The 19,314-nt window shown below is 60.3% G+C and overlaps 1 protein-coding gene across 1 annotated transcript in view; it reads left to right on the top strand.

The window, feature by feature from the left end:
• Positions 1–11,024: 11,024 nt before the first annotated feature.
• Positions 11,025–19,314, top strand: part of NTN1 (netrin 1) — a 95,900-nt gene continuing 87,610 nt past the window's right edge. The window contains exon 1 of the mRNA XM_057383303.1: positions 11,025–12,290. Coding sequence (XP_057239286.1) covers positions 11,267–12,290 — 1,024 coding nt within the window. The 5' untranslated portion in view covers positions 11,025–11,266. The remainder of the gene's footprint in view (positions 12,291–19,314) is intronic.

Below are 19,314 nucleotides of genomic sequence, written 5' to 3'. Positions count from 1 at the left end.
TCCCATCCCGGAGCACAGGGCCCGGCACTGGGACCCCAGTAGATGGCAGCAGGGCCTCAGGATGAGCTCCTGTGGATCGTTTCTTCCCGTGATTTTCCTTTTTTCTCTGCTTGTTTTCAATCACAATAATCATCCCGTGCAAATCCACTGCAGATGCACCTTGGGATAAGCTGAGGTGGGAGAGGRACATCTGCCYTGCACCTTATCCWGGGGACAAAMTCCACGTCCTCTGCAKGCMCCTGAATGGTGTGCCCAGACCAGCMATGAGGAGAAAACRGGATCTGTRGACAGGGTTCCTCTCAGCCTGGGGTARATGGGAAAAATGTGGCAGAGATGTGACCCAACACAAGGAAAAGAGGCTGGAGGAGGGACAGAGCCGGGCTGGGGACCAGAGCAGATCTGTGCTCCCCAGGGATGGCTCTGGGTGCCTGCAGGGATGAATTGGCTCCACATCTGGGGACACCTGTGAAAGGGGACATCGAGGTGGCAGCAGTCTGAGGTCACTGCTGCCTTCGAGGGGAAGGTTTGGGGCYGTCCCACTTTGTCCTGATGTCACCGTCAGCCAGAGATGCTTCCAGCAAAGGCCAGGAGAAGAGCTGACCTAGCAGCTTCTGGGAATATGCAGGAGACAAGAAATTGTCAGTTCCCATCCCCTGAACGACCCCCAGCACAGGCTCTCTGCGGGCAAAATCCCCGGGAGAAACCTTCCAGGGACCCTGAACCCTTCCCATGCCAGACTTCCACTGCCACTCCAGCACAGGAGCCACTGCTGGACTCACGGTGACTGCAGGGATTTCATGTTGAGAGGGGGCTTTAAGGGCTTTCCCAGGGAATGCAGCTGAAAGGATGCCGGGAGCTCTGGGTAGGMAAGCTCTGGCCATAGCAGCATTTCTGGAGATCCCCACCAGCCTGCTCACCTCAGACCCCGGGCTGGAACAGCTGCCAGGGCAGGAGCAAAGGGCAGGGAAGGCGATGCAGCAGGCAGCCACATCCCTGTGAGCAGTGATGTGAGGTGCAAGGGGGGCAGGGGTGGATGTGCCCGGCCGGAAAGTGGCAGTGGAGAATGCCTGAGAGCTGCCCCAGCCGGTCTGGGCTCAGCAAAGCTGTCACCAAACAGAGGAGCCGCCTGCAGGGAGAGCTCCCTGCCTGGAGCAAGCAGCCCTGAGCACCAAGTGCTCCCAATCCTTGATGGGAAAAGGCTTCCCAGGCCCTCTTGGGCYGCCAGAATGCATCACATCCACCGAGGGAGCACAGACATTTTGGGGAGTTTTGAAAGAGCCCAGGATGCTGGCTCTGCCAGCAAACGCCCGGAGCAGCCCATCCTCAATCCTCCTTTGGGGACAACAGGGCGGGCWGGGCGAGGGGAGGGGCCCAGGTGGGCACAGGTGGTTCTGAATGAGGACCAGGCAAGGACAGGACTCCTCTGGGCAGGAAGCACCCACAGAACCTGTGCTGCCCATAAACCCTTCAATTCCATCCATTTTGCACCATTCCATGGCCAGTTTCATCCTGATGCTTTAATTCACATTTGTAGTGAAGCACTCCATGCTCAGCAAAGCCTCCGAGGTGCTGTCAGTGGGTCCAGGCTGAAATCTGCAAATTCGTGTGTTTAAACCCAAACTCTGGTTTATCAGGGAGCAGCAGGGTGAATCACAAATCTCCAGGTCTCAGGCAGTGCAGAATTGTCTGCACATTTGAGTTATCCCGGGAGCAGCTCACATCCACATCACCCCTCACAGCAGTGACATTTTCCTGCAACTGTTACCACACACTTAACAATGGCACCAAATGACCAGGGGACCCATGTGAGGGGACAGTGGTACGGGCAGCGAGGTCCTGGAGCAGCGTGTGATGGATGAGAGGTGTTTGCAGCTGGCATTCGATGGGCAGTGTCTCTGTATCTCCATCGGGGTGCCCGGGACAGGCAGGATCCTGGAGATGAGGATCCAGAAAAATCCAAAGCAGGGGCTGTGCCGGGAGAATGGGTTGGCTTTTCTCTAGGGCAAGATGAGCGCTGAAAAACAACAGGACGTTACTGGAGCCATGGAGGGAAGGGACAGAAAAAAGAGTTTTAGTTTCTCTTCCTGCTCGGTCCGGAGGCACGGGGAGCAGGGATGAGACCTGCAGCCACCCCTGGCTGAAGCTCGGAGCAGCCCTTCCTACCACGGACAGCAAAGAGCTTTATCGAGGCTGTGAGCATCATTCCCTGAACRGTATCTAGGGAAGCCGAGGCTGGCCCCGAGTTGTGCCTTCGCCTTCTGTGGATCCCCTCCCCTTGGTGCTTCCCATGGGCTGTGCTCTGGCATTGCCGGGGCGGGAGCGCTTGCAGGCAGGCGGCGGTGCCGCTGAGCAGCAGYCGACAGCGAGGAATTCGGCTCGGCAAACAAGCGCTCCGCAGCTGCTCCAGCCCCGCCAGCCCCGCCGGGGAGCCCAGCTGGGTTTGGGATGGTGCGGGGATGTGTGCAGGAGTGCCGTGCGGGGTTCGCCGGTTCTGCTCACTCCGGTCCATCCGTGCCCCCCGCCCTGGCACGGGTACGGCGCCGATTGACGGCGCTGGTGGCGGCTGAGAGGAAGCTCCGGAGCTCAGCTCAGCAGCGGCAGGGTCTGAGCTGTGCAGGGGGATCTCTGCATAAGCCCAGCCCTGGGATGGAGCGGGATGAGGGTTCTGYGTCCTGGGAGGAGGCACGGCAAGGTTTTCCGATGGAATTGTTGGCCCCGTCCCCAAAGCCTGTCCGGCCTCAGTGCCCGGCCGGAGCCCTCCCGCTGCCTCTCCCCGAGTCCCCCATTAGCAGGTTACAGCCACTCGAAGGCCACTTCATCCCCGCTTAATACATCCTTAATTATAATGAGGTTAGGATGGCTGCCAAAAGCGGCCCGAAGGCTGCGCAGTGCCCTGGGTGAGGTCCTGRAAAACACATCCTGACAGATGCCAGGGCCCTGCTCAGGGCTCTGCTCAGGCCACTGCCCGAGGCTCGCTCCCAGCACCCTCTCGACAGCCTCCCGCGATTTTGGGGTGTCAGGAAGGCCCCAGCACTTTCTGTGCCCTGTCGGATATCCAGAGGATGCTTCCCTTAAGGAAGATCCAAACCCAAAGCCTGCATGGGGCTGTTGCATGACCCCCTTTGCCCTGCCCCAGCCTTCCTGGCTCAATCCCTACAAATCCCCCACTTTTTCCCTCAGGGAATAGGACGCTTTCTGGAAKAGATTCTTTTTATTACTTTTAAACAAAGAAAGCAACAAAACTCCCCTCTGAAACAGAGCCTGCCCTGAGACTGCCGCAGCTGCAATCGGAGCTGAGTCCCACGAGCCCACTCGTCAGTGCGGAGGGAATGCTGGAGAAGAGTTCATGATCTGGCAAAGGGAGTTACTCAGAGCTGGGAATCCAGAGGCTCTGGGGATCCGTGTTTCCATAATCCCACTCCTCAGGTAGCTCAAATCCACCCAGCCCTGCCTGCCCCGGCCCCAGCCTCTGCCACACGCCCTCCCTCTCCCCTGGAAACCCAGACCAGGTTCCATCTTTACCTTGYACCGGCTCAAGGAGATCGAATTCCTTTTTCAGGAGTGTGTTCTGCTCCAGCGGGGAGGAACATTCCTGCTAAGAAGCTCAGGGTTTTCAGCTCCATGACCTTCCACAGGTCCCATATAAAATTGTGATCCTGGGTTCCCCTGAATGGTCTCTGTCGAGGCAGAAAAATCTCTGCATGGGACAGTTTCTTATGCCAGAGCCAAACAAACTCCCACACTGCACTGATACTCTACTAAGGATRTTCACTGTGCCCAACAAACAATTCTCTGATGTAGGTGAGGATTTTCTCTCCTCCAATTAATTATTTTGAAGGAATATTCGTTGTTTTAAAGGACCCTGTCACACTGCTCACTGCACTGTCTCTGCCCTTAGCACAGCTGGGTTTTCCTGTCCTGCCCGATCTCTCTTTGCTCTGGGCACGTTTGGCCCTCTCTGTCTGCATTCCCTCAGAACTCTTGCGCTGGAATTGCTGCTCAGACTTTGCTAGAGCAGCTCAAGKTATTGAATAAAGGGATCGATTTTCTCTGAGTAATACCGGGCTCAGATCAAAAGGAAAAGCTTTGTTTGCTGTTATCCTCGCCCAGCAGGGCCCAGGGGTGGGCGATTTCAATTCCAGGCTGGGTTCCTCCCACAGGAGCCGCTCACAAAGCCCAGGACTCCCCCGAGCTGCTGTCAGGCAGTGCCAGGCAGGGAATTCCTRCTCAGCTCACGGCTCCGCTTCGCACCTTCTCTGCAGGAAGCAAAGAAACTTTCCTTTCTGGATGTGAAAGGAAATCTCTCGCCACAGCACTTGCAAGAAAAAATAGCAATAATAAAAGGAAAGAAGTGTTTGGGACCATTGATGGCTGTGGAAATCAGTTTGCACCTGAGGAGCCCTCCCTGAGTGTCTTCCCTGTGCTCCGTTTGCTGCCCATCACCCCTAAATGAGGGGGGATCCGTTCCAGGCTCCTGCTTGGTGCTGGTGACATCCCTCTGCCCAAGGGACAGCCAGATCCCGGCTGCTGGGAAGGTATTTGAGTCCTCCAAGCCGGGACTGTCCCCAGCCAGCACAGATGGGAAAGTAAACAAACCCCAAATCCTCTTTTCACGGGGAGCAAAGGGGCAGCCAGGGTGGAGACACCAAACGCGGTGTGGGGTCAAAGATTGGCGCTTTGGGGCGGGGATGTCGCTCTGAGTCCCCAAAASCATTCAGGTGGGGTGTGGGAGCTGGGGAGTGGTGAATTGCTCTGCTGTCCCTCTGCCAGTTAGACCCACAAATACTCGATAGAAAAGGAATAGTCCTAAAAACAGTGGAGCAGGAAGTCCTTTGCAATGGATGCACTTTCTTCAGATCCCCTGAGATCCAGGTGGGTGYTTTGATCATCTAAAAACAATATCTGCAGAGTGGCACCAAAACCTCGCTGAAGTCTCTCTGAATTAAACATTTTACTGAATAAACGGGATGTCCCCACCCYCTCCTGTCCACACAGATCCCCAGCAAAGCTTGGACAGGAATCTGCCTCCTCCAATCTGAAACCTCTTTCCTTCACCCCGCATCTCCCACACCTCAGCCTGGCAGCAGAGTGCTCCAGGTCCATGAAATTGGGGCTTCAGAAACMCGCAGGGATGTTCCCTCTGTCAGAGCACGGGGTCCTGCCAGGCCTCCAGTAATTCATTCGGGGAGATTTCTCCAGCTGTGTCGGGGCATTCCCAGTGGACCAAGCTCCCAGTTCGGGTATTTTTTTTTTCCTTTCCCTGGCGCTCAGAACATTGTTGTAAGGTCACCATGCCCTTCTTGTCCCCATCCCGGTAATGTATTGCTAAAAAAAAAGTAATTTTGATCTTGAAATAACTTGAAAATATAGGGCAGCGTTCTTTGGGGTGCGGGAGGAGCTGAGGTCTGGAGGGTCTGTGCATGTTCYTGGACTGTGCCATCCAACACCCCCTTCTCCCCTCTGAGCCCTCGGCAGTGTGTTCAGCACACGCCAGCATTTCCCAGCCTAAGCTGCCTTATTTCTGCCGTGCTCGATCTGCACCCACCCAAACGAAGCCGTTGTTTCTGTAGGGCAGCACACAAATTAATCAAAGGGTTTAGCAGTTTTACCATCAAGGAGTGCCCCTTTTTCCTGGGAATATCTGGGACCCGCAGTACCGCAGCGGCTGAATCCACCTGCGAGTCTGCAGGAGCGCCCGAGCCGCGCTGGCTCCTGTTTGGGGCAGCCGGGAGCTCTCCTGCCTGCTGGGTGTCCCGTTTCTCTGCTGAAAATAAATCAAATATTACTCGCTGAGCTTCCCAGCCTGCCTGCCCTAAAGAAAACATTTTGCAAGAGAAAATATACTATTCCGGAGGCTTATCTCACTTGGTGGCAATTGTGGGTGTTTAATTGAAAACCGAGTTGATCATTAGAGGTTCACAGAGATGCTGAATAGCCCTGTATTCAGTGGCCTCTGCCAGCCACCGCCAATTTACATTAAAGGCTTGATTCCTTCTCCAGCCCCACTTCTCAGCCCCTGGGAAATCTCGTTGCTTATTCCTCGTTTGCAAGGACTGTCTAGTGCGAGGAAAARCTCTGCTCTCGCTGCTGCCCGGGGTGAGCCGGGATGTCCCTCACTGATCGCGAGCATTTGCAAAAGATCCAGCATCAGCCCCACGTYCCCTCTCCCCCATCCCATAATGATAGTCAGGCTTGACCCGCCATTCACTATTTTTTTATGCAAAATTCGTTCTTTTTTTTTTTTCTTTCTCATGAATGAGAGGAGCCAGAGGTGTGGTCTCYCGGGAACTGAAGGGAAAACTGGGTTAGGGGCCAAGGAGCTACAAAGCGATCGGGGAAATTACACTTGTTTGGGAGCAAAGCGTAAATATTAGAGCGACAATAATAACAATAACTGCCTGCCGGGAGCCAAAGAGCTCTGGGGTGGAGGATTAAATGTCATGTGCAAATGTCGTGATCTGTGCTGGCAGAGAGACATCGGTCCGGGAAGACCCAGCGGTGCCTTCTTCCCTCATTGCCCTGGGATCAATCTTCCTCCCCTTTCTCCGCSGTGTTTCCATGACCCTCCAAGCCGGGCAATGCGAACCAAGTTACGGATCAGCATCGCCGCACACTGCCTCGCCCTCCCCCTTCCCYCTCTCATCGCAAAGCAGCGAGCCGCTGACCCTTCTCTCATCYCCGAGCCGGCCCTTCGGAGCTGAGGAAATTCGGAATGTCCCGGGCTCGCTCCGCGGTGGCTCAGCTGCCGATGAACCGCTGCAAACGGGTTTGGGGGAGCGGGGCTGACCCTCGGTGCGCCCCGGGAGCGGCGCGCAGGTGCCCGAGAGCGGGGAGATGGTGGGGAGAGCCCGGACCCATGAGCCGCACAAGCGGCCCCGGCTGCGGCTGCGGCCCCGGTTCAGYCCCGCCCGGAGCCCCGCGGTGCCCGGCGGCCCTGCCGGAGGTGAGAGATGCGGCAGCGGCGAAGGGATGGTGCCGGAGCTGGGGAAGAGGCATCGGAGCGGGACCTGCGGCGTCTCCTCGCTCTCTCCGCCCGGCTCCGGCCGCCGCTGCCCCCGCTCTTGAGGAGCGAAGTTTGGGGGGTTTGAAGGGAGCACCCCGGGCCGCCCGCCGCGCCCGCGTTTAAAAGATCGCGGAGATATTTTCACACCTCAAACCGCCGCCCCCCTCTCCCCTCCAGCCCCCATCGCCTTGATTTAGCCCTTGGTAATTAATTTGGCATTTCAGAATAGCTACTGGGCTGGATAATGGGCTCATTCATCTCCCCAGCCTAATCTGAACAGAATCTGGAAGAAAAGCTTTCAGAAAGACAGAAACTGCCATTCGGCAACTGCTCAAAAGAACTGTCACTCCAGGGGAATAAATCGCTCCTGATTATTTCAACCCGGGTCTTCTCCGCTTTTCCAGCCGTTCCCGGTCCCGCCGGAGAACGGCCCCCCGAGAGCCGAGGAGGAGAAGAGCCGCTCGGGTTTTCCCCCTCCCTTCCCCAAACCCGGGCGGTGCAGGGGGAGGTGGGCGAGGAGCAGCGCATTGTTCCCGGGGAGGAGGACGAGCTCCGGCACCCGAAGCYATTTGACTTTTAAAACAGGCTCCGAGCGCCGGGGCCGCCTTTCCCGCTGCCCCCGGTGCGGCTGAAATAAAGCCTTTCCCGGCTCTATGTCCCCGCGGCTTCTCCCGGCCCAAACGCGGGGAATGGGGACGCTCCGCTCTGCCCCGGCTCGGCCCTGCCGTGCCCCGCCGCCGCTCAGCCCCTCGTTCCGCACGTGGGCCGGCCGCGCTCCCGGGCAGGCACCCGGAGGGCCGGAGATGCTCCGGTGTGGCCCCAGCGGTGCCCCGTTCCCGGTGTGGTCCCAGCGGTGCCCCGTTCCCGGTGTGGTCCCAGCGGTGCCCCGTTCCCGGTGTGGTCCCAGCGGTGCCCCGTTCCCGGTGTGGTCCCAGCGGTGCCCCGTTCCCGGTGTGGCCCCAGCGGTGCCCCGTTCCCGGTGTGGCCCCAGCGGTGCCCCGTTCCCGGTGCAGGTACCGGCGATGCTCTCGTGTGGTCCCAGTGGTGTTTCGTTCTCAGTGCAGGCACCCGAGATTCTCCGTTCCCAGCGCAGTATCAGAGATCCCGCAGTTGCTCTGCTCCCGGTGCAGGTATCGGAGTTGCTTCGGCGTCTCACCGGCGCTGGCCCGGGCAAGAATCCATCCCCACCCGAGCCAGAACAGGGCCGGGGCTGGCTGGTGTTTCACGATAGAAAAATCAAATCCGAAGAGGGGGGCGATCCGTGGAAGGCACGGCCTGGTCCCCGAGCATCCCCCCGTTCCATCCTCCCGGGACAGCCTCAGGCCCCTGCCCCGGCCCGGCGAGCTGCGCCCCAGACCCCGCGGAGCTGCTTACATGCATTTAATAGCTCGAGGGCGAGGTAATTAGAGGAGAAAGCCTCAGTAAATCACGTTAATGACCGCAAGAGTCATTACAAACCCCGGGGGTTGTGAAACACCGAACAAACCCAGCGAGAAGGGCAGGAGGGAGGCGAGAGCCGCAGCCCCGGGAACGCCGGCGGGCAGCGCGGAGCCCCGCGCCCGGCAGTGCCGGGAAGTTGTTAAATTAGCACCCTGCTAATGGGATTTGGCAGCACCTCGGCTTTGCGGGGGAGTTCCGTGGGGACAAGGTTTTCTTAAAATCACCCCAATTTTTGCTGTGAGGCAGTAAAGGATCGTGCGGGCTCTGAGGGACCGCGGGTGACCTTTAAAACCCCTCCGAGATTCGGAAGAAACGCTGAAATTTCAACCTTGACCTGCGCACGGGGGCATTCCCGGGGTCCCCGTCGGGCCGGCGAGAGGATCCAGGGGCGTCGGGAGCAACCGGAGCCAAACTCSCATCTTTCCCCGGAGAAACGAGGGGTCCTCGCCTCGGCACCTGCTGCGCCCCGAGCCCGCCCCGAGTGTCCTCCCCGGGCACCGGAGCCGTCCCCCGTCCCTCCGCCGCCCCGGCACGGCCCGACCACAGGGGAACGGGAACCCACAGCGAGAGTTGGTCCCGGACACGCGTGGCCGAAGGAAAAGAACCAAGCGAGTGAAGAGGGGGATCAGAAACAACGAGAGGAGATGYTCATAGCAGGCACCTGGAGGGGTCTGTGGGCCCGAGCTTGGCGCTCCCGGCTGGGAATTGCCATCCCCGTTGTCCGCACAGCAGCTGCCGGGCCCGGCCGGGGCTGCGGCCGCCGCGCTGGGGAGAGCCCGAACTGCGCAGGGATGTCCCGGGGCCTTCCGCAGTCCCCCTCCGGGTCTGGCCCCCACGGCCCGGGACAGTTCAGTGTAAATTGTCCCTCTCCCTCCTTGAGGTGTCCTCCCAGAGCCGGACTGGAGGATGCACCCCCCATCGAAATTCTGGAAACCGGGCCACAACTGAGCAGCGGGGATAAAATTTTCTCCGGGGCTGGGGTATCCCGGGTGTGTGTCCCGGTGTGCCGGGCCGCGGCTGAGGCTCTGGGTGGCTCGGGTGGGACCAGCGGGACTGGACTCCCCAGTCCCGGGCCGGCCACAACCCCATACACACACCCYGCTCTTCCCCCGGCGAAGGAGCCTSGAGGGCTCCGGGACCGGCACGGAGGGGCTGTTTCCCGGGGAAGAGTTAACAAATCCCGGGAGTGAAGGGGCTGGGGGGCGGCTGGGGGGGGTCCGGGTGGAGCGATGGGGGCAGGGAGGCTGCGGAGCCCCGCTGCCCTGCAGGGAAGGCGGTTGCATTGCCAAAGACGCCCCGCTGGGCTAGCAGGCCCGGGAGCAGATTAATCAGGCACTAATTCAATTTACAACAACCACTTTTATTCAGCTCGGTGGCAAGGAATTCAAAGCGGGGAGAGGGGCGGGCGGAGGGGAGGGGGCGGAGGCCGGCCTGGGGCTCGCYGCTGCCCGGCAGCCCCGTCCCCTCGGGCCGCACCGCCGAGGCTCTCCGGGGAGGGGACCGTGCAGCCGTGCCAGGGCCCGGCCGCTTGAGTGACACGGCGTGGGCAGCGCTCCGAGAGAGGGCACCTTCGTTGGAAAAATAAAAGTGCCCTTTTAATCAAAGAGGGAGGGAAGGGGGCGAGCAGGGCGGCCGGGAGCCGAGGGAGGGAAACTCTCCGCTCCCTCCCGGGACCGTCTCTCCGGGGTCTCAGTGCCGTCCCCCCGGGCTGTGTCCCCGGCCGGGATCACTGCGGGAAGAGCGGTGCCGGAGTGGACCCGGAGGGCAGCGGCCGTCGGGGGCGGTYCCTCGGCACCGGGGGTCCGCTGGGTGGGTGGGAAGGGGACACCGGGGCTGGGACAAGTGCCGCACTTTAACCCCTTCCTCGCTTTAACGGAGAGCAAGCTGCGGTGGGAGGTGGGGGGCGGCAASAGGCGCCGCGCAGCCCCTTTGTGCCTGGTCCGTCCCAGGGCTGTGGTGGGGAGGCCGCCCCTCTTCACCGGCATCAGTCCCCTAAAACAACCTGCCCAGACCCAGTAGTTCGCGTGTCGTGATTTCCCCCCGTTAAACTTCCCCGGCAGCGGGTTTTGTGTCCCAGGGGAGAAGGCTGCGGGACCCCACTGGGATCCAGCTGCGGGGACCAGTCCCTGTCTGGTGGAAAGGGGAGGCCGGATGGGAGACGTTCCCACCCTGTCCCTCTCGGCGTCCTCACAGGTGGGCGGGGGGCTCCTCCCGGCAGCTTCCGCCCTTCCCACGCCCACGGAGTATCCCCAGCTGCTGGGGGCARGGGGGGGCCCGKCTCCCCCAGCCCCGTCGGGGGCGCRGAGGRGCGGGGRGRAGGAGAAGGGCCCTTCCGCGGTTCCTCGGGGTGGCTCGGGAGCCCCGCGGCGGAGCTGGCGCCCATCACTGCGGTATCGAGGCGGGCTCCGTCCCACTCCCATCCCCCCCAGCCCCCCCGCCCTCCCCGAGGCCTGTGCGCGTCTCTGGCTGAGCCGCCAGTGGATGTCGTTGTTCTGTTCCTTGAGCGCGATGTCACTCCTTTAGCATGACCTCAAACGCGGCGGGGGCTGGGACCGCCAGTCATTCTCCGTGCGAGGGCCGGGGCGGGAGGCAGGCGGACCCAGCCCCGCCGCCAGCCCCACTTTTGTGGTGCCGCCGCCGTCGCGGTCTCCCCTTTCTCCGCGGGGCTGGCCGCGGGGCGGGCGATGCTCCGGGCTCCCTGAGCCGCCGCACCGCGTCCCCCGGCCAAGGTGCCGCGCGGAGCGGCGCGGTCGAGCGGCGGCTCCCCGGTGTGCCCCGTGTCCCCATCCCTGCCGTCCCCACGCTGCGCGGAGGTCGCGCAGGATGCCGCCGAGGGGAGCGGAGGCGCCGCTGGCCCTGCTGCTGGCGGCGGCGTGGCTAGCGCAGCCCCTGCGCGGCGGCTACCACGGCGTGAGCATGTTCGCCGTGCAGACCGCCCAGCCCGACCCCTGCTACGACGAGCACGGGCTGCCCCGCCGCTGCATCCCCGACTTCGTCAACTCGGCCTTCGGCAAGGAGGTGAAGGTGTCCAGCACCTGCGGGAAGCCGCCGTCGCGGTACTGCGTGGTGACGGAGAAGGGCGAGGAGCAGGTCCGCACCTGCCACCTCTGCAACGCCTCCGACCCCAAGCGCGCCCACCCGCCCTCCTTCCTCACCGACCTCAACAACCCGCACAACCTGACCTGCTGGCAGTCCGACAGCTACGTCCAGTATCCCCACAACGTCACCCTCACCCTTTCCCTCGGCAAGAAATTCGAGGTGACCTACGTCAGCCTGCAGTTCTGCTCGCCGCGCCCCGAGTCCATGGCCATCCACAAGTCCATGGACTACGGCAAGACCTGGGTGCCTTTCCAGTTCTACTCCACGCAGTGCCGCAAGATGTACAACAAGCCGAGCCGCGCCGCCATCACGAAGCAGAACGAGCAGGAGGCGGTGTGCACCGACTCGCACACCGACGTGCGGCCCCTCTCCGGCGGCCTCATCGCCTTCAGCACCCTGGACGGCCGCCCCACCGCCCACGACTTCGACAACTCGCCCGTGCTGCAGGACTGGGTGACGGCCACCGACATCAGGGTGACCTTCAGCCGCCTGCACACCTTCGGCGACGAGAGCGAGGATGACTCCGAGCTAGCCCGCGATTCCTACTTCTACGCCGTGTCCGACTTGCAGGTCGGCGGGCGCTGCAAGTGCAACGGGCACGCGTCGCGCTGCGTCCGGGACCGCGACGACAGCTTGGTGTGCGACTGCAAGCACAACACGGCCGGCCCCGAGTGCGACCGCTGCAAGCCCTTCCACTACGACCGGCCCTGGCAGCGAGCGACGGCCCGCGAGGCCAACGAGTGCGTGGGTGAGTCCCGGCCGCGGGCGCGGACGCTCCGGCACAGGCGGAGAGAAGGACGGGGACAGGGCRCGGAAGTCCCCGGAGGGGCAGGCAGAGGGAGGGCAGAGCGGAGGAGCCGCGGGGGACGGGCAGCGAAAGGCACGGGGACATTCAGGGACACGCCGAGCAGCGCGGGGACATCCAGGGACACGGGGAACTGTTCAGGGACGCGCAGRGAGATGGAGAACGGGACGGGAGGAGGACACTGAGGTACCGGGGAGCGTAGGGCGAAGGACGGGACACCGAGGGGTCCCGAAGCGCGGAGCAGGGATGTGAAGGCACTCGGGAGCGCAGGGGATGGGACACCGAGGCTCCCGGCAGCTCAAGGCAGGGGACACCGAGGTACCCGGGAATGCACTGGTGACAACACGGAGGGATCTCCAGGTGTAAAGCAGCGGGCACGGGGAACCTGGGACCGCCGGGCAGGGCACAGGAATTTGGGGAAGGGAATACCGAGAGGCGGAGGCGTGGGACGGGGAACACCGAGGCACCCGGGACGACACAGGGGACACCGGGACACCCGGCGGAGCAGGACGGGGTTACCGGGGGACTCCGATAGGCAGAGCAAGGGGAAGCTCAGAAATGCGAAGTACGAAAAACCAAGAACCTCAGGAGAGGAAGCAAGGGGCATTCGGGAGACCGGGAAAACGCCGTTCATGTCCGGAAGAGCATGGAGGGGCCCTGACTGGCCGGGTGGTGTCTCCCGTCCCGGGCAGGTCCCGGCCGGGGGCCCGCAGAGCACGGCCCCGCTTCGGTCCGGGGATCCCGGCAGCCCCGCTCTTCCCCGGGCTCCGAGCCGGGACGGGACGGGGATGGGCTCTGGCCCTCCCCGGAGGGGGAAGGCGGCCGGGAACAGGAGAGGGAAGCCCGGCAAAGCCTGCGGTTCCAGACCCTGCATCCTCAGGGGGTGCGGGCGGCGCTGGGCGGCGGCGGCGGGGACTCGATGGGGCCCCAGGGCCGGATGAGTAGCGGGCAGCAGCCGGTTCGTTCCATCTCGASCCACGAAAACGCGCCATCCTGGCTGTCCCCAGGCGGGGACGGAGTGTCCCTCGCCTCTGTCTGGAGTGGAGAAGGGTTAACGGTTTGGGGAACACCTCCCCTGAGTCCCCACACACCCCGCCGAATGTTCTCTCCGATTTTCCACCCCCGCTTCCCGGCGGGATCCTCGCGTGCTGCCGCTCCTCTCTTCGCCGTTTCGGGGGCCAGTGCTCAGCCCTGTGCCCGTGAGGACCCGGCCCCGGGGGCTGGGATGCCCCGTACTGAGCCCGGCTCCACCGCGCCGGGACCCTCCGGCTCCGCGGAGCGCAGCCCCGGCCGCGCCACCCGCCGCCGCTTGTTTACCGAAAACACGGCCTCGTCTTCCAAAATATTTTCAGCTCCGAGATCGGAAAAAACCCTCGCCGAGCGGCCGGAGTTGGCCGCCTTTTTTTTTTTTTTTTCTTTATTTTTTTTTTCTTTTCTTTTCTTTTTTGTTTTCTTTCCCTTCTTTTCCTTTTTATTTTTTTCCCTCCCAAATCACAATCAGATGTGTCCCTTGCAGAGAGAGCAATTTCTTCGCCGGCGTCGTCTTCACCAGAGAGGCACGGCCAAGCCGAGTTATCTGGCGGGGAGAGGGGCCCGCTCCCGCGGCCCGGTGGCACCGGGACACACGCGGTGGCGGCTCCGGGGGCGGTCGCGGGGTCYCGGCAGTCTCGGGGCGATGCTCGGCCCCGCTGCGCAGCCGCCCCTCCCCCGGGCTGCGGCTCCCGCCGGGAGATGCCTCGTCCCGGGGTAGAGCGGCGGGTGCTGCCCGGCTGCCGAGCTTCTCTCCGGGTTTGCTTTTCCYCCCCGGTCCGCGGGTCTCGCTGCCCGGCAGCGCTCGGTGCTCCGCGTCTCGCTTATTTGCCAGCGTTGTTYCTTGCCCAGCAGAGAGGCCGGGGGGAGGGGTGGGGGGGCAGGAGGGGTCCGRCAGGACCAGCTCCCTGCCTGCAAAGTCACCGCTGTCAGCGATGCCGTAAATTTCGGTGCGATCTCGAGGTGCCATTGAACCCCCGGTCTCCTCTGCAGGGTCCACAAATGCTCCCGAACAYGCTTCTGTTCAGTTATTGTGCTGGCACCGTGCTCTTACCATCCTTCTCCCTTCCAATTTATTTCCAATAAAAGGGAAACAAATTCCCAGTTTCCAGTAAAATATGTCACTTTTATGCCAGGCTTTGCATTTCAGACCGTGTGCAGTCCTAGCCGCGTCAGACTTCCGCAAACGAAAATCGCTCTGTTTTTTCCTTTTCCGCCGGCTTTGCTGGGAAGTGGATGTTTTGCAAGGATAGAGCTCCCGTAAAACAATTTTCTGCAGCCCGATCTTGCTGCGCCTTCCCCGGGGCCGCACCTATCAGCCTGCAGCACCAGCCACGGCCAAAACCCCGCGCTGCCCTGCCAAGCCCGCACCGCCCGGAATAATCCCCCCAGATAAAGWTCACAATAACCCCATTAAACTCCCACCCACTCGCTCGTGACCACCGGCCCASCCCGGTTTCTCTCCCAAATCCCGAGAGAAAGTCAGGCCGCAGGTCAGCGSGGGCTGCGGAGCCGCCTGCGCCGGGCAGGGGCCGGGGACGAGCGGGGAGGTGCTGCTGGTGCTGCCGCTGCCCGCTGGAGGCTCCTTCCAGCGCTGCAAAGCAGGGCGGCCAGAACATCCTGAGCAGCCCTGGGAGCGAAAAGTGAATTAGCCAAATCAGCCAAATTTGTATCAAGTAGCGGTAGGAAAAAATGTTTGCAATTTTATTTTATTTTTTTTTTTTTTAGTAAATTTACTTGTTTGCTTTCTGGAAAATCGTTGGGGTTTTATTTTTCTTTTTCTTGTCATCCAAGGAGCAAAATTACAGAATGTGTCTGCTTTGCTTGAAAATTTGGGTGTTCTCTTTGGTAAACCCATTCCCCCTGCCAAAACTGAATCTTTGTTCCTATTCATGCTTATTTGGGGMTGAAAAATAAATGCTCTGGAATTTCTGACAGAAAGTCAAAATTTCCCACGGGAACGGTTTTTGCCAGCCAGATCGAATTTTTCTTTATTGCTCCCTTGCGAGATCCCAGCCCCGTACATGGAGAGGACAGGGCTTGCCCCAAGGAGATGTTCTGCRGGGATCTGCTCCTGCAGAGCTTTTCACAGCTTCAGGTTCCCACCAGCTTTACCTGGCAAATAACTCATCCACGCAGAGCTCAGCCTTGGCTTTGGCCAGGCGCCTGTGAGCAGGAGTGCTCTGGGGAGGACACAGCGTGGAGACGAGCTTGGAGGTCTGTTCTCCATCCTGCCTCTCCCCAGTGCCTTGGGCTGGCTCTGTGTGCTCAGCACTGCTCCAGCCCAAGCCCCCGTCTCCARCCCAGTTTGTCCTGATGCAGCTTCCAGCTCCCCTGGGAGAGGAGATTGCAGCTGGAAAAGGTCTGAACTGAAACGCTGTCAGAGCTCAGCTGCTGGTGAGTGTGTGTGGACACAGGGAAGTGCAGGCAGGGTCTTCAACCAGATTTAACAACATCGTTAAAATACAATGGACACCGTTCCACAATTTTTCAGGAATTGTGGTGTTGTTTAGAGGACTGGGAGTGAACCTGAACAAGCACCTTCCCTTTAGTTTGCATGAGACACCTTCACCTTGGCCCTGGATAAAGCAGTGCCAGATGAACCTGAGTTACATCCGACAAAGAGACGCTTGGAGAACTCCAGACCCCGCTCCCAAAGCAAGCTCTGGATCTCCACAGCCCTTTCCCCGTGGAGCAGGAGATGCTCCCGGCACCTGCACGTGTGCCTGACATCAGCGGTGGCTGCAGGTGCTGGGCGCYGCTCAGATTTTGGCCCTCTGCAAGGCCTGGAGAGCGTTTAACAAACCCAGGAGTGAGTGCAGGCAGAGAAAGGAAATACATTGTGTTCCCAGATAGGGGATTTGGCACCGGCCGCAKGGGGAGCCTGGTGTTGGACAGGCTCAGCTCTGCTGCCGAAGGGTTCCCAGGCTGGGATGTGTCTCATGTCAGAGCAATTTCCGAGCATGTTTCTCATTCAGCGGAAAGGAAACTTCACCTCAGACAAGGAGTTGACCAGGAACTCTGAGAGCAGTGCCTGCCAAAAACTTCCAATGAAAATCTTCCTTCCAGACAAACCTGGGCCTTTATCACCTCCGTGGTGGTCAGGGAGGCATTTGCAGGGCAGTGCTTGCTGAAATAGCAAACGGGTCCCCTCCACCCTCATCACAGCCAGGGAAACAAGATCCTCCCACACAGCGAGCTCCTCTCGCTCTGCTCCCAGAGGGATTGAGGGACTTCATACTGGGAGTTCCTGGTGTCCCTTATTAAATTYAGGTGACCCCTTTTCTTTAACCTGCATTAATCACCTCCACCTCAAAAGCCTTCACAGATCCCATCCTGTGTGTAACCATTTTCTCCAGGCTGGCACAGTGGGATGTTGGGGACCCCCATGAGATGATTCCTCCCCATTCCCCTTGGCCTCCAAACAGCACAGGGAGTCAAGCTGGTGGTGACTTTGGCTCTGCCCTGCTGGGGAGTGGAGGGCAAGCAGCCCCCWGTGTCTCTTTGCATGGTCCAGGCACCCCTGGAGCCTGGCAGAGCAGGGAGCCAGGGCAAGTTCTGGGCCACCAGGGGCTGGCAATGGGTCACAGTGGCCGAGAGTCACCTGACCAGGAAGGACCGGGCTGGTGGGAGAGACCTTTCTGTCTTTTCCTCTCCTGTGGTGGTTCAGGGCTTTGCAGAGGGTTTATCCYGAGGGGTACAGAGGGACAGAGGCTCTGGCTGCAGCAGTGGGAAGCGGAGTGTGGGTGGGACTGGCAGAGCTGGCAAGGACCTGGTCACACAGGGCATGTCCAGTGCACCCTCTGCCCCTTCAGCTCGGGCACCGTGGCAGGGTGGAAGTCAGACCCAGCAATTCAGTGGCAAATCCCTCTGCAAGGAGAAGAGGGCTCTGAGCATCCCCAGTGTTCACCCTGCTTGTGGCCACACAGAGGGGCGGGGAAGGATGTGAGAGCATCCATCCCTTTGTGCCTGGAAAAACAGCTGGGGCAGGGAGGCTCTGAGCAGGGTACCCAAACTGCCCCTGCAGGACCCTCAGGATCCCACAGAGGATGCCCAGGGACCCATGGAGGATGTCCAGGGGGCCAGAGCAGGATCCCACAGTGTCACATCCCTACCCCAGTGAGACACAGGGCAAGGCCCACGGATGGAGTCTGGATCTGCTCTGTGACGTTACTTTCCTCTGCGTCCCAATGATAGCAGGAATCCCATCATTCCCGACGTCCGGCTTTATCTTGGGCCTCAGTTTCCCCATTTAGAGGGAGTGAAGGAGAGGCTGTGTAAATAATTTATGTTAAGAAAGGCACCAAGCATTATTGTGACGTCCTTGTACCCAGGAAAACTGCAACTGGGGCGACCTCACAAGCAACTGGAGCAGACCCTGCGAGGGCTGGAYTCCTCATGGCTCCAGGAGCCATCCATGGAGCTGCAGGTCCTTTCCAGCCCATCCTGGTGCAGCTCCCAGTGGATTGTGCTGCGTGGGGAACTGCAGGAGCAGGGGTAACTGTATTGCTGAGCAGATGGGTGCTGTAGCCATAGAAATTTGGGCCCATAAGCTGCTGAGACTCCCATTGTAGCCTCCCAAGGGAGCCTCGCATGGGCAGAGCTTTCTCACAGGCTTTTATTCTCAGGAAGCTTAAAGTTAAACTGATTTCCAACAGAAAGGTTTTTACACCAACAAACAAACAAACAAAAAAGCACAGTTAAGGCTAAAACAAAACCAGGCTTGGCACTCCGGGTTGGACACTTGCCTTCCCTTGAGCTTGTCCACGGCTAATCTCTGCCCTCCTCTTTCTGGGCCAAATCATGTCATCCTTATTCAGCCTCCACTGTCCTCGCCTCACAAACTCCCTGTGCCTGCCCGGGGGGACGTGCTGCCTCTCCAGGGATGGAGCAAAATGCACCCGAGGGCTCTGGAATCCCCGCTGCCTGCAGGGATCCTGCCTGCAAAAGCACTCCCAGGATTCTGGGGGTTCTACCTGCCCTATGAATTTGGGTACACAGATTTGTCTCTGTATTCCTACACAGATTTSTCTCTGTATTCCTAAAGYATCATCCTTCAGGGATGGGAGATGGATTTTTGTGGCCATGGAGGGTTGATGCCTTTTTGTCCCTAAATCTCTCCTGCCTCCCTCTTGTGATGCCCTGCTTTTTGGTACAGTGGTTTTGGAGGCTCTTTTGTTTATTATGGGGCTGCAGGATTTCATTCAGGGAGTTGCTGGTGTCCCTCATTAAATTTAGGTGATGATTCCTTTTCTTTACCCTGCATTAGTCACCTCCACCTCAAAAATCTCAATGCTCCATCCTGGGGTTGGGCTGTGCAAGCAGRGTTTTACTGAGGGCTTTCTGGAGGATTTCAGGGTGCTGTCCTGGATTTTTTTGCCCCACCAGGTTTGTCTTGGGGGACGTCCAGGGCAAAGAAGATTGTGGGTCGGGATGACTGGAGAAGTCTGGTTGCCTGCCTGGCATTGCAGAGGGGTTTTTTTGCCCCTCGTTGCAGTCAAACAGCAGAAATAAACCCCACAGCAGCTCCAGAGCCCGTCAAACCCAGCATCCAGCTTTTCCCAGAGAGCTCTGGCACAGCTGCCTGGGGCAAACAACACCACGGCAGGGCTGAGCCCCCGCACACGGAGGGTTTACAGCCCCCAGACTCAGCCCCAYCGGGATGATTTCCTTGCAGCACGCTCATGATCGCACCGAAAACATCCCCCCGTTTCTCAGCAGGGAAGGGAGAGGATTCCCCGCCAGGACCGGCCCGTGCCGAGGGCTCAGAGCCGGGACAGGGCTCGGCGGTGGCAGATCCCMACAGCCACATCTGCTCCGTCCCCAGGGTGCCTCCGGAGCAGCGGCTGCCGTTTGGCCTCTGCCGCTGCGATCAGCAGGAAACGATTGCTTTGCATAAGCCGAGCTCCCGTCCTGAGCATCCCTGCCAGATCCCCGC

The sequence above is a fragment of the Malurus melanocephalus genome, unplaced genomic scaffold (genome assembly GCF_030028575.1).
Source record: "Malurus melanocephalus ecotype Western Australia unplaced genomic scaffold, MMel_1.1 scaffold_622, whole genome shotgun sequence".
Lineage (NCBI taxonomy): Eukaryota > Metazoa > Chordata > Aves > Passeriformes > Maluridae > Malurus > Malurus melanocephalus.
This window is presented reverse-complemented; position numbering and strand designations above follow the sequence as displayed.